We start from the raw sequence: 14,924 nt of genomic DNA on the forward strand, positions 1-14,924 counted from the left end.
TGGTCGCACTAGTGACTTGTATAGAGGTAAAATTATGTTCTCCTCATGAGCATCTATGCCTCTTTTAATGCATCCCATTATTTTATTTGCCTTTGTAGCAGCTGCCTGACACTGACCACCAAACGTGAGCTTGTCGTCCACCAATAAACCCAGGTCTTTTTCAGTTACATTTTTGCCCAGTGTTTTACAATTAAGCATATAATTATACATTTTGTTTCCTCTGCCCAAGTGCATTACCTTACATTTATCCCCATTAAAGCTCATTTGCCATTTATTAGCCCAACCTTCTAGTTTACATAGATCCTCAAGTAATATAAAATTGTCCTCCTCTGTATTGATTACCCTGCAGAGTTTAGTGTCATCTGCAAATATTGAAATATTACTCTGTATGCCCCCTACAAAGTCATTAATATGTTAAAAAGAAGGGGGCCCAATACTGACCCCTGTGGTACCCCACTGTTAACTGAGACCCAGTCTGAGTGTGTTCCATTAATAACCACTCTTTGTTTCCTATCACTGAGCAAGTTCTTAACCCACATATATTTTCCCCTATCCTCATTGTTCTCATTTTATGTATCAACCTTTTGTGTGGAAACGTATCAAAAGCTTTTGAAAAGTCCATATACACAACATCCACTGCATTTCCTTGGTCCAGTCCGGAACTTACCTCTTCATAAAAGCTGATCAGATTAGTTTGACAGGAACGGTCCCTCGTAAACCCATGTTGATATTGGGTCATGAGGTTATTCTTCTTCAGATACTCTAGTATAGCATCTCTTAGGAAACCCTCCAGGATTTTACCCATAGTAGAGGTTAAGCTTAATGGCCTATAATTTCCACGTTCGGTTTTTGCCCCCTTTTTGAATATTGGCACCACATTTTCTATACTCCAGTCCTGTGGTACAGACCCTGTTATTATGTAATCTTTAAAGATTAAAAATAATGGTCTATCTGTGACTTTACTGCAGTTCTCGCAGGTGTATCCCATCCAGGCCAGGGGACTTGTCAACTTTAGTGATTTTTAGACGCCGCCGTACTTCCTGCTGGGTTAAGCAAGTGACATTTAATGGAGAATTTTTGTTATCACTGATCATGTTTTCTGTCATGCGATTTTCTTGTGTAAATACTGTTGAAAAAAAATCATTTAGAATATTGGCTTTTTCCTCATCCACCATTTCACCCATACTATTTTTAAGGGGGCCAACACTATCATTTTTTAGTTTCTTACTATTTATGTAGTTAAAGAATATTTTGGGATTATTTTTACTTTCTCTGGCAATGAGTCTCTCTGCCTCAATCTTTGCTGCCTTGATTTGGTTTTTACAGGATTTATTTAATTTTCTGTATTTATTTAATGCCTCGTCACTCCCCACTTGCTTTAGTTCTCTAAATGCTTTCTTTTTGTTACTTATTGTGCCCCTTACAGCTCTATTTAGCCATAGTGGTTTCCTCCTATTTCTAGCATGTTTATTCCCATAGGGTATATATTGTGCACAGGTCCTATTCAGGATGCTAATAAATGTCTCCCATTTGCTTTGTGTAGTTTTATGTCTCAGGATATCGTCCCAGTTTACTGCACTAAGATCATCTCTCAACCGTTGGAAATTTGCCTTCCTGAAGTTTAGTGTCCTTGTAACCCCTCTACGACACATCTTATTAAAGGATACATGAAAACTTATTATTTTGTGATCACTATTACCCAAGAGACCCCCAACTCGTATATTTGATATGCGGTCTGGCCTGTTGGTTAATATTAGGTCTAGCAGTGCCCCCCTTCTTGTTGGGTCCTGAACCAGTTGTGAAAGGTAATTGTCTCTCATAGTTGTCAAAAACCTATTACCTTTGCTGGAACTACAGGTTTCTGTTCCCCAATGTATTTCAGGGTAGTTAAAGTCCTCCATAATAATGATTTCTCCTTGAGTTGTTGCTTCATCTATTTGCTTTATGAGGATATTCTCCACTGCTTCCATTATTTTTGGAGACTTATAACAAACCCCTATCAGTAATTTATTATTTTTTCCACCTCCCCTTATCTCCACCCACAGGGACTCTACATTTTTATTAGATTCACATATATTCTCACGCAAGATGGGTTTTAAGGATGATTTTACATATAAACACCCCTCCCCCTCGCTTGTTTGTACGGTCATTTCTGAACAGACTATAGCCCTGTAAATTAACTGCCCAGTCATGGCTCTCGTCCAGCCATGTCTCAGATATCCCCACCATGTCATAATTATTTTCCACCTAAATTAATTCTAATTCCTCAATTTTGTTGGTGAGACTTCTGGCATTGGTGTACATGCATTTTATGTATCTCTCTGTACCTCTATTCCATCTTACTATATTGACTTTTCTAACCCCACCCCCAATTTCTTTATTTGTGCCCAGGTCACTATCTGCACTATCTTCCCCACCTATAAAATGAATACCCTCCCCCCCAATCCCTAGTTTAAACACTTCTCCAACATTCTAGCCATTTTCTCCCCCCAGCACAGCTGCACCATCCCCATTGAGGTGCAGCCTGAGCAGCAAGCCTTCTGAAAGAAAAACTAACAGGTCTGTGAGAGTCAGAATTCTTGCTGATTGGTAGGTGATCGAATACTTATTTCATGCAATAAAATGCAATTTAATTATTTAAATCATACAATGTGATTTTCTGTTTTTTATTTTTAGGTTCTGTCTCTCACAGTTGAAGTGTACCTACGATAAAAATTACAGACCTCTGCCTTCTTTGTAGGTGGGAAAACTTGCAAAATCTGCAGTGTATCAAATAATTATTTTCCCCACTATATACATATATTTTTTTTCTATATTTTATACATATCGTTTATTAATAAAGTATCTGATTTTATTATTTCAATTTTAAATCTTCAGCCTATTAGAGTCACTAACAATTGCAGTGTTATTTTGGGCATCCGCTTTCTTTGTATAATCATTAATGATTGAGAATGGATTTCACTGAGGATATACCGTATTTTTCGGTACTGAATGGGAAAGTGGACTCCACCACCGGCCTCCAGAAGCAGCGACCCTGCTTCCTGTGACCACGCACCACTGCCGCCGACCCCTCCAGCCATTTTATTTTAAAGAATATTTTTTCTATTTTCCACCCCAAAAATTGGGGTTCATCTTATAGGCTTATAATCCGCAAAATACGGTATATGGAAACTCATCGTGCCATGGCCATACCTTGATGAAGAAGGACCGTGAAACTTTGAAACGCGAGAGGTTCCTTTGGCCACATCGGCATTCCGTAGTCTCATTCAGTGACGTCACACGCCATCTTCACGTGCACCATAGGTCCAGTAACGCTACCGGCCGGAGCGCTCTGCATATAGGGACGTCAATACAAGAAAGATGGGAGGATGCTCCCGCAACACATCTTGGCAAAACATCTTTTGTCCCAACATCCACTTATGGACCTTTCTTTAAGAATGGTTTTCCAAGTAAGTTAACCCTTCAGATAACAATTGAAGGACGTAATACCATTGCGGCATCGCATTCATTTGAATTGCAGGACTTTCTATCATAGCTTTACTGTTCTTAATTGTATCATAAGACTTGTTACAATTACAATTGCGTTACAATTGCTTCACCTGTAATGCACATACATCTTGTTTGATATCAGCTTTTATTACAGGGCTCATCCGGCACTGTGGGATTGTTTAAACGGAAATGTAGAGATTCCATACATATCAGTGAGTGACAGGATACTGCTCCTGAGCTGAGCTCCGGGGCCGCTCATTCTCCCCGGCTCCTCTGTGCTAGCGGTCAGAGGATTACAGCGGGGAACATCTCTGGACAGATGAGTATAAGGAATTTATTATTTTATTCTTATTTTTACATGTGGACACTGCGGGAGCAGACTACTTCTACCCTCATCATTGTGCCTGCTGGTGCTCATCACAACGCCGGCTTGGAACCATGATGAGGGCAGTGTTCAGCACCCAGCGCTTGGGAACAGCACTAACTTTAGCGCTGATTCCCAGGCGCCGATACATGTGCTCCTGATGCGCCACACAGGCCGCACACGGATGCAACACGTAAAACACACACAGACACAGATATCTCCGGTACCGTTTTTTCCGGTACAGGAAATATAGGACGTGTGAAACCGGCCTTAGATGAATTCATTGAAAGGTGTAGTTTGCTAAATTGGGCCACTTATGGGGTATACTGCTGTTCTGGCACCTCAGGGGCTCTTCCAGTGGGTCATGGCACCCACAAGACATAACAGTAAATCTGCACTATAATATGGCGCTCCTTCCCTTCTGAGCTTTGAATTGTGCATGAAAAATATTTCCCGATTACATGTAGGGTATTGGCGAACTCAGGGGAAATTGCACAACAAACTGTGAAGTTCATTTTTCTCTATTAGCCCTTATAAAAATTAAAAACTTGGGGCTAAAACAACATTTTAGTGGTAAAAATGTAATTATTCTATCTTCACTGCCCCCTAGATGAATTCATTGGTGAGGTGTAGTTTGTAAAATGGGGTCACTTAAGGTGGCGTTCTCCTGATCCTGCACCTCAGGGGCTCTGGCAATGTGACATGGCACCCTCAAACCATTCCAGCTAAATCTGAACTCCAATATGGTGCTCCTTTCCATCTGAGCTATGCACTGTGCCTCAAAAGTAGTTTTCGTCCAAATATGGGTTATTGGCATACTGAGAAGAAATTGCATAACAAACTGTACTCTTCATTTATTCCTATTATCCCCTTTCAAAATTAAAAACTTGGGGCCAAAGCAACATTTTTGTGGAAACAATCATAATTTTTAATTTACTCGGCCCAATATTATACAATTCTGTGAATCATCTGAGGGTTAAAAATGGTCACTACACCCAAAGATGAATTCCTCGAGAGGTGTACTTTCAAAAACGGGATCACTTGTGTTTTTTTTTTTGCTGTTTTGGCATGTCAGGGGTTCTTCAAATGTGACATGGCATCCGCAATCTATTCTAGCCAAAATTGCACTCCAGAATTCAATTGGCTCTCCTTTTCACATATTTTTTGAATTTCACAGTTCAACGTTATAGAAATCTGTGAAGCACCTGTGGGTTCAAGGTGCTCACCACATGTCTAGATAAATTCCTTCAGGGGTGTAGCCTCCAAAATGGAATCACTTGTGGGGGTTTTCCACTGTTTAGGCACATCAGGGGCTCTCCAAACCCGACATGACACCCGCAGACCATTCCATCAAAGTCTGCGTTTCAAAATGTCACTCCTTCCTTTCTGAGCCCTGCTGTGCTCCCAAACAGTAGTTTTCCCCTACATATGGGGTATCAACATACTCAGGAGAAATTTCACAACAAAATTTTGGGGTCCACTTTCTGCTGTTACCTTTGTGAAAATAAAAAATTGAGGCTAAAAAACATTTTTGTGAAAAAATGTGATTTCTTTATTGAGGGGGTTCAAGGTGCTCACCACCCATCTGGATAAGTTCCCTGACGGGTCTAGTTTCCACAAAGGTGTCACTTACCGGGGGTTTCTACTGTTTAGGCCCATCAGTGGCTCTTCAAATGCGACATGGTGTCCGCTAATTACTCCAGCAAATTTTGCATTTAAAAACTTAAATGGCGCGCCTTCCCTTCCGAGCCCTGCCGTGCAAAGCACGACACCACGGATCACCAGGTATTGTACTCCCCAGAGTCTCTTTTCTTATCACTTTGGCTCACTATGGATGTAGGATGTTTAGAACCCCATGCTATATTGTTACTAAGTGACCATGCAGACATATTGACATGATCAACTATTAGGGCTGCATGTAGGTAATTATATTCATTAACAATTATCCCGCTCCTCTATCTGATTCAGTTCCACCTTTATATGCATGTGACCCTATTATTACTTATTTAACTATATGTGTATATACAATGAGTCACAATTATTCATACGATATTTGTAGTAATCTGACGATTTAGATATATGACAGCTTGCCACACATGAATACAGGAGTACATGGTTTAATCCTCTTAGGAGTTTAACAAGTTTATTGGATGGGTGTCCCTCTGCATTCTCTTCATATTTTCTTCATGTCAATACATGGTTATGACCAGTAAAGACACATAGGGATTACGATCTACAATAGATACTTAGCAGTTTAACAATATTTTCTATTATCGGCTGGTGGGTCCAGTTGCTATGATCATAGAATCATAGAATGGTAGAGTTGGAAGGGACCTCCTGGGTCATCTGGTCCAACCCCCTGCTCAAAGCAGGATTCACTAGATCATCTCAGACAGATGTCTGTCCAGCCTCTGTTTGAAGACGTCCATTGAAGGGGAACTCACCACCTCTCGTGGCAGCCTGTTCCACTCATTAATCACCCTAACTGTCAAAAAGTTTTTTCTAATATCTAATCTGTGTCTCCTCCCATTTAGTTTCATCCCATTGCTTCTAGTCTTTCCTTGTGCAAATGAGAATAAAGATGATCCTTCTACAATGTGACAGCCCTTGACATATTTGTAGACAGCTATTAAGTCTCCTCTCAGTCTTCTTTTTTGCAAGCTAAACATTCCCAAATCCTGCAACCGTTCCTCATAGGACATGGTTTGCAGACCAGTCACCATTTTGGTCGCTCTTCTCTGAACTTGCTCCAGTTTGTCTATGTCTTTTTTAAAATGTGGTGCCCAAAACTGTACACAGTATTCCAGATGAGGTCTGACCAAAGAGGAGTAAAGACCGATAATGACTTCACGTGATCTAGACTGTATGCTTCTGTTAATACATCCCAGAATTGTATTTGCCTTTTTTGCTGCTGCATCACACTGTTGACTCATGTTCAGTCTATGATCTATTAGTATACCTAAGTCTTTTTCACATGTACTGTTGCTTAGCTCTATTCCTCCCATTCTGTATATGCTTTTTTCATTTTTATTGCCCAGATGTAGTACTTTGCATTTTTCCCTGTTAAAAACCATTCTGTTGGTTGCTGCCCACTGCTCCAGTTTATTTAGGTCTTTTTGAATCCTCTCTCTCTCTTCTCTAGTATTAGCTATCCCTCCTAGCTTTGTGTCATCAGCAAATTTAATCAGTTTACCCTCAATTCCTTCATCTAAATCATTGATAAAGATGTTGAACAATACAGGTCCCAGGACGGAGCCCTGTGGTACCCCACTTGAGACATTCATCCAGCTGGATGTGAAGCCATTTACAACCACCCTTTGAGTCCGATCACTAAGCCAGTTATGAATCCACCTAACAGTTGCCTGGTCCATTGCATACTTGGTCATTTTTTCAATAAGGATGGTGTGAGATACTTTGTCAAATGCTTTGCTGAAGTCAAGATATACTATATCTACAGCATTTCCCTGATCCACCCAGTCAGTGATTCTGTCATAGAAGGAAATTAAGTTAGTCTGACATGACTTGTTAGTTACAAACCCATGCTGACTCTGGTTAATCACTTCATTCTTATCCATGTACTTACATACATGTTGTTTAATAATTTCCTGGTATAGAAGTCAGACTCACCGGCCTATAGTTCCCTGGGTCCACCTTCTTCCCCTTTTTGAAGATAGGAACAACATTTGCTCTTCTCCAGTCTTCTGGGACTTCTCCTGTTCTCCAAGAATTTTCAAAGATTATGGAGAGTGGTTCTAAAATTTCTTCTACGATCTCCTTCAGTACTCTGGGGTGTAATTCATCTGGACCTGGAGACTTGAACTCATTTATGTTAGCTAAATATTCCCTCACAATCTTTCTGTTTACAGATAACTTGGATTCCTCTATTCCTTTAAAAGGACAGTGAAGATCAGTTGATGTTACATTTTCTTTCTGAGAGAAAACAGATGCAAAATAGGAATTAAAAAGTTCGGCCTTCTCAACATCCTCTCTTACCATTTCTCCATTTTCATCCTGTAAAAATCCTATAGCATCTTTGACTTTTCTTTTACTTTTGACATACCCCCAAAATCCTTTTTTATTGCTTTTGACATCTCTTGCAAGCCTTAATTCATTATCAGCTTTAGCTAACCTGATACGTGCCCTGCAGGATCTGCAGACTGCATTATAATCTTCTTTAGATATGCCTCCCTCTTTCCATTTAATAAACATTTCTTTCTTTCTTTTTAGCATGTGTTTAAGTTCTGTGTTCATCCATCCTGGTTTCCTTAAATGCTTCCCATTCTTCCTACTTTTCGGGATTGTTAACGATTGTGCTTTGAGAATCTCATTTTTAAAAATTTCCCATCCTTCCTGGACATTTTTGTCCTTAAGGACATCCAGCCATTGGATCCCTCCTATTCTCTTTCTGAGTCTCTTAAAATCTGCCTTTCTAAAATCTAACCTTGAAGTCTGAGTCTTCACATGTCTTCCTCCTCTAGTTATCCAAAATTCTATAATAGCATGATCGCTGCCTCCTAGGGTCCCAGCCACCTTTACCTCCTCAACCATTTCCTCCCTGTTTATAAGGATTAGATCCAAAGTAGCAGATCCCCTTGTTTTCTCCCCTACCTTTTGGAAGATAAACTTGTCAGCAAGAGAGGATAAGAATTTGCTTGACCTGTTAGTTTTACTTGAGAGAGATTCCCAACAAATGTCTGGATAGTTGAAATCTCCCATGACCACTACGTCATATTTTTTGGAGAACTTGGTCATTTGATACATAAAGAGTTCATCCATATCTTCAGCTTGCCCAGGTGGCCTGTAGTAAATGCCTACAATGGTGTCCTTTCCGTTGTTCTCTCCTTGTATTCTTACCCAAACAGTTTCCACAGAACTCCCAGTCTCTGAAGCTTCAATCTCTGTGCAGATATACGCTTTTCTAACATACAATGCAACACCTCCTCCTCGTTTATCAAGTCTGTTTCTTGCAAATAAGTTGTATCCTTTTAGCCTTTTATTCCAATCATGTGTATCGTCCCACCAAGTTTCAGTGATTCCAATGACATCATATTCCTTTTCCTGCATTAGTAGTTCCAATTCTCCTTGTTTGTTGCCCATGCTTTGTGCATTTGTATAAAAACATTTTAGTTTGTGATTGGTTTTTCTTCCTCCCATATTTTTATTATTTAAATTGTTTTGTCTTTGTTCTTCCTTTCCACTTCCAGTAGCAGAGATCTCAATAGTATTTGTCAGCTGTATGGCTTTTTCTGGCCTTTTGCTTCCCTTCCCACATTGTTCTAGTTTAAAGCTCTTCTGATGAGTGTAGCAAGGCGACTTCCAAATACATGTTTTCCAGTCTTCGTAAGGTGCACCCCATCTCTAGCAAGTAGTCCATCGTATAGGTAATTCATTCCGTGATCCAGAAATCCAAATCCTTGTTGACGGCACCATCGACGTAGCCAGTTGTTCACCTGTAGAATCTTATTCCACCTCATTGTTCCATGGCCATCCACTGGGAGGATGGATGAGAAGACCACCTGCGCTCCCAATTCTTTCACTTTCTTGCCTAAGTCTTCAAAGTCACTGCAGATGGTTTCCAGGTCCTTTCTTGCGGTGTCATTTGTCCCCACATGTATTAGCAGGAATGGGTAGTGATCTGTAGGTCTGAAGAGTCTTGATATCCTGTCAGACACATCTTTAATTTTTGCTCCTGGAAGACAGCACATTTCTCTTGAGGTTATGTCTGGTCTGCAGATAGCGGCCTCTGTTCCTCTTAACAGGGAATCCCCCATGACCACCACTCTCCGTTTTTTCTTCACAACATTCTTCTTTCTCCATCCAGGAGGATTCTGAGGGCTTACAAGGTTATTCATTGCTGGCAAAGTCTTATTTTGCTGTATTTCTTCATGGTTCTCCTGCGTGAGAGCCTGGTACTGGTTCCTGAGCAGTATGGGTGCTGACTGCCTCTCGATCCTCCTGCTTCTGTGGGTCACATGCTTCCATTCCTCTGTTTCATCAGGTGCAGTTCGAATTTCTTCTCTTTCTGAATCATGAAGAGATAATTCTGCTCTGTCTAAGAACTCTTCACCTTCCTTAATGATTTTCAAGGTAGTTAACCTCTCTTCTAGATTTCGCAACTTTTCCTCCAACAGGGACACAAGCTTGCATTTCTGGCATGTGAAGTTTGGCTTTTCCACTGGCAAGTCTGTGAACATGTAGCAGGATATGCAGCTCACCAAATGGCTCCTGGACTCTTCCATGTTCTTATTGTTAATGTTCTGAAAACAGTGAAAAAAGCTTAAAAAAAAAGCTTCAAAATGCGGCGCGCGGTTTACTGATGTCCTCTTTTCAGCTCCAACAGCCAAAATCCAGTGTTCTTTGAGCTTGCGGAGACTCTTCACTTACCCCAAAATGCAGTGGGAATATGCAAATTATCTCCTCAGGACTCCTCCCCTGGTTTACCGATGTCCTCTTTTCAGCTCCAACAGCCAAAATCCAGTGTTCTTTGAGCTCGCGGAGACTCTTCACTTACCCCAAAATGCAGTGGGAATATGCAAATTATCTCCTCAGGACTCCTCCCCTGGTTTACCGATGTCCTCTTTTCAGCTCCAACAGCCAAAATCCAGTGTTCTTTGAGCTCGCAGAGACTCTTCACTTACCCCAAAATGCAGTGGGAATATGCAAATTATCTCCTCAGGACTCCTCCCCTGGTTTACCGATGTCCTCTTTTCAGCTCCAACAGCCAAAATCCAGTGTTCTTTGAGCTCGCGGAGACTCTTCACTTACCACAAAATGCAGTGGGAATATGCAAATTATCTCCTCAGGACTCCTCCCCTGGTTTACCGATGTCCTCTTTTCAGCTCCAACAGCCAAAATCCAGTGTTCTTTGAGCTCGCGGAGACTCTTCACTTACCCCAAAATGCAGTGGGAATATGCAAATTATCTCCTCAGGACTCCTCCCCTGGTTTACCGATGTCCTCTTTTCAGCTCCAACAGCCAAAATCCAGTGTTCTTTGAGCTCGCGGAGACTCTTCACTTACCCCAAAATGCAGTGGGAATATGCAAATTATCTCCTCAGGACTCCTTCCCTGGTTTACCGATGTCCTCTTTTCAGCTCCAACAGCCAAAATCCAGTGTTCTTTGAGCTCGCGGAGACTCTTCACTTACCCCAAAATGCAGTGGGAATATGCAAATTATCTCCTCAGGACTCCTCCCCTGGTTTACCGATGTCCTCTTTTCAGCTCCAACAGCCAAAATCCAGTGTTCTTTGAGCTCGCGGAGACTCTTCACTTACCCCAAAATGCAGTGGGAATATGCAAATTATCTCCTCAGGACTCCTCCCCTGGTTTACCGATGTCCTCTTTTCAGCTCCAACAGCCAAAATCCAGTGTTCTTTGAGCTCGCAGAGACTCTTCACTTACCCCAAAATGCAGTGGGAATATGCAAATTATCTCCTCAGGACTCCTCCCCTGGTTTACCGATGTCCTCTTTTCAGCTCCAACAGCCAAAATCCAGTGTTGTTTGAGCTCGCGGAGACTCTTCACTTACCCCAAAATGCAGTGGGAATATGCAAATTATCTCCTCAGGACTCCTCCCCTGGTTTACCGATGTCCTCTTTTCAGCTCCAACAGCCAAAATCCAGTGTTCTTTGAGCTCGCAGAGACTCTTCACTTACCCCAAAATGCAGTGGGAATATGCAAATTATCTCCTCAGGACTCCTCCCCTGGTTTACCGATGTCCTCTTTTCAGCTCCAACAGCCAAAATCCAGTGTTCTTTGAGCTCGCGGAGACTCTTCACTTACCCCAAAATGCAGTGGGAATATGCAAATTATCTCCTCAGAACTCCTCCCCTGGTTTACCAATGTCCTCTTTTCAGCTCCAACAGCCAAAATCCAGTGTTCTTTTTGTAATCAGGAGAAATTGGACAACAAATTTTATGGTCCATTTTCTCCTCTTATTCTTGTGAAAAAGTAAAATTTGGGGCTAAAGCAAAATTTTCGCGGGAAAAAACTTTTTTTTTCATTTTCACGGCTCAACGTTATAAAATTCTGTGAAGCACCTGTGGGTCAAGGTGCAGTTTTTAAAATAGTGTGATTATTAGGTACTTTCTGTCTCATAGGCCCCTCAGTCACTTCAAATGTGATGTGGTTCCTAAAAAATTGGTTTTATAAATTTTGTTGGAAAAATGAAAAATTGCTGATTAACTTTTAACCGTTATAACTTCCTAACAAAAAAATCATGTTTCAAAGCAGACATTTGATAAATGTTATTTATTAACTATTTTTTGTGGTATACTGTATTTCTCAGACTATAAGACACACTTTTTTCCTCCAAAATTTTGGAGGAAAGTGGGGGGTGCGTCTTATAGTCTGGATGTACGGTCCGGCTGTGGATGGTGGGAGATGTGGGTGTGGGGTGAGCGGCAGCGCCTGCTGTGGCTAACAGTGCCTGCTGCTAAAGAAAATGAATATTCACTGCTCCCCACTCCCATGGGAGCGTGGAGCACTGAAAATTCATTCTCCTTAATAGTGCGCACAGTGTCTGCCGCAGCCGCTGGCAATCCTGTGTGTCTGCTATTAAGGAGAATGAATATTCACTACTCCCGATTGGAGTGGGGAGCAGTGAATATTCATTCACTTTAACAGCGGGCACACGTGATCGCCCAGCCACTGCCGGTGGCTGTGGCTGACACTGTGCGCGCTATTAAGGAAAATGAATATTCACTACTCCCCACACCCATAGTCCCGGCGTGGGGAGCAGTGAATATTCCGACAGCTGACCTCAGCGTGTGAGGGCGCATGGCAGTGACGTCATGCGCTACTTACATGGTGAGATCAGCTGCTGGCAGCAGAACAGGACGCAGCACTGGAGCAGAGGGGATGTGAGGAGAATCGTTTATTTTTTTTTATGTGTGCAGCATGATGGGGATGGGGGTGCCATGCATACTAGGATGGGGGTGCCATGCATACTATGATGGGTATGCCATGCATACCAGGATGGGGGTGCCATGTATACCAGGATAGGAGTGCCATGCATACCAGGATGGGGGACCTTGTTTACCAGGATGGTGGGCCATGTATACCAGAATGAGGATAGGGGCCACATATAACAGGAAGGGGGGCCATATATACCAGCATAGAAGTGCCATGCATACCAGGATGGGAGTGCCATGTATACCAGGATGGGGGCATACATATACCAGGATGGGGGATATTAGTTCAGAATTGGGGGACATTACCCCTATAACAGGGTCAGCAGCAGACTTCCCCCCATAACAGTGCATCATGACAACATTTTTTGTTTCAATTTTTTTCATATTTTCCTCATCTAAAACCTAGGTGCGTCTTATGGTCCGGTGCATCTTATAGTCTGAAACATACACTAACTATCTGATTTAAGGGGCATAAAAAGTCTAAGTTTGAAAATTGCTAAATTTTCATATTTATTGTCAAATTTTCGATATTTTTATAAATAAAAGCAAATCATATAGACCAAAATTTACCACTAACGTGAATTATGTGTCACGAAAAAAGTGACGCTGGTCAGAATTGCAAGATTTGGCCAGGTAGGAAGGTGAAAACAGGCTTGGGGGTGAAGGGGTTAATTGCGCACAGAATCTACTTTATGGAGCGGTGGCTGCTTTCCCAGTGTAAGTCTATGAAACTCATAAGACGTTCCATAGACTTTATGTGTGGACTGGAAGTGGCTTTCTCTATTAATGTGAGCTAGCTAGTCTGATTTCAGGTCACATGGGCCAGAAATGGAAACTAAGAGAAGACGGCACTCAGTTAGAATTTTCATACAGTTACACACCATTACATAGAAAATTAGGACTGACTATGGAATAAAAATTTTGATGGAGCAACTTCTTTAAAGGGAGAACAAAAAAGCAAAACAGCTCCGTATCCTTTTGCAAGATATCTAAAATCTAGAATATTTACACATTATTAATTTTACACATATTGTTTGTGCTGAATATCTTCACGAGAAATATAAACGCAAGTCCTTTCAGAACAGGTGAGTGTTTGCCATAATTGGTTACTGACTTTCTCTGTATATGCTTAAGAGGTTGTCCACTACTTTTACATTGATGACCTATCTTTAGGATAGGTCATCAGTGTCTAATTGGCCAGGGTCCGACATCCAGCACCCTCACCAATCACCTGTTATCGGGGTCCGCTGGCCGGAAGTGCTCACTTGCGGAGCTGCTCTGTCTACTTGTAGTACTAGACATCCATCTCCTATTGATTTGAATAAGAGGCGGGTGTGCAGTACCAAACCAAACACCGGCCACTACAAGTAGACGGAGCAGCTCGGCAAGTGCGTACCTCCGACCAGCGGCCGCCGAAACCAATAACGGGTGTCGGACCCCGGCCGATCAGATATTGATGACCCATCCTAAAGATAAGTCATCAATTTAAAAGTAGTGGACAACCTCTTTGAGTTCACAATATTCTGGTTAAATGTAAAGTCAGAATTTATTCTGTAAAATGTAGTTCATTGCTTTGCAAATGTTTATTTTTAGCTTTTCTATGGGGGGGATGTGCCTTCACCCCTCCTTCCTGAGCTGTGATTGGCTATGTCTAAGACTGCTAGATCAGCTGCCGAGCTTTGATTGGCAGCTGCTGAGAGCGGTAAAAATACACGCCCCCAGAGAAAAGTCTGAAAAAACGCCCTGATGGACTGCAAGCAGAGATTTCACATGCTGCACTCTAAAAGCAACAAATATTAATATCTCTTCAATGGAGTAACGCAGCGCAAAAAGGAAAAGATCAGTAGAATCAGGGAAACTCAAGGATTTTTACAAGGACTCAATTTTTTTAAGCAAGTGACATGTTCTTTTTAAGTCAATATGAAAAATAATTTTTTCATTTTCAATGTTCTTTACCTGAGTCCTACTACTTGCCCCATAACTAACCCAATAGCGGTACTGACTGCACACGATAGAGCTCCTGTGCCACGTAGTTTTTTGGGGGCACTTTCTCCAAGATACATTGGTTGAATATTCATGCTGACCCCTTGGGAAAAGTAAAAGTGTTCAATTAAATAGCCTTATATATGTTTCAAAGATACATGCATTTTTGTTATTCTT

The 14,924-nt window shown here is 41.5% G+C and overlaps 1 protein-coding gene across 4 annotated transcripts in view; it reads right to left on the reverse strand.

Moving 5' to 3' along the window:
• LOC141259090 (solute carrier family 2, facilitated glucose transporter member 11-like) overlaps positions 1–14,924 on the reverse strand; it is a 219,241-nt gene that overhangs the window by 78,551 nt on the left and 125,766 nt on the right. For all 4 annotated transcript variants that reach the window (XM_073674600.1, XM_073674584.1, XM_073674594.1 and 1 more), the window contains one exon: positions 14,721–14,850. In XM_073674600.1, the coding sequence (XP_073530701.1) occupies positions 14,721–14,850 (130 nt within the window). The remainder of the gene's footprint in view (positions 1–14,720; positions 14,851–14,924) is intronic.

The sequence above is a fragment of the Phyllobates terribilis genome, unplaced genomic scaffold (assembly GCF_046119375.1).
Source record: "Phyllobates terribilis strain yellow unplaced genomic scaffold, ASM4611937v1 Scaffold_1__5_contigs__length_1240528914, whole genome shotgun sequence".
Taxonomy (NCBI): domain Eukaryota; kingdom Metazoa; phylum Chordata; class Amphibia; order Anura; family Dendrobatidae; genus Phyllobates; species Phyllobates terribilis.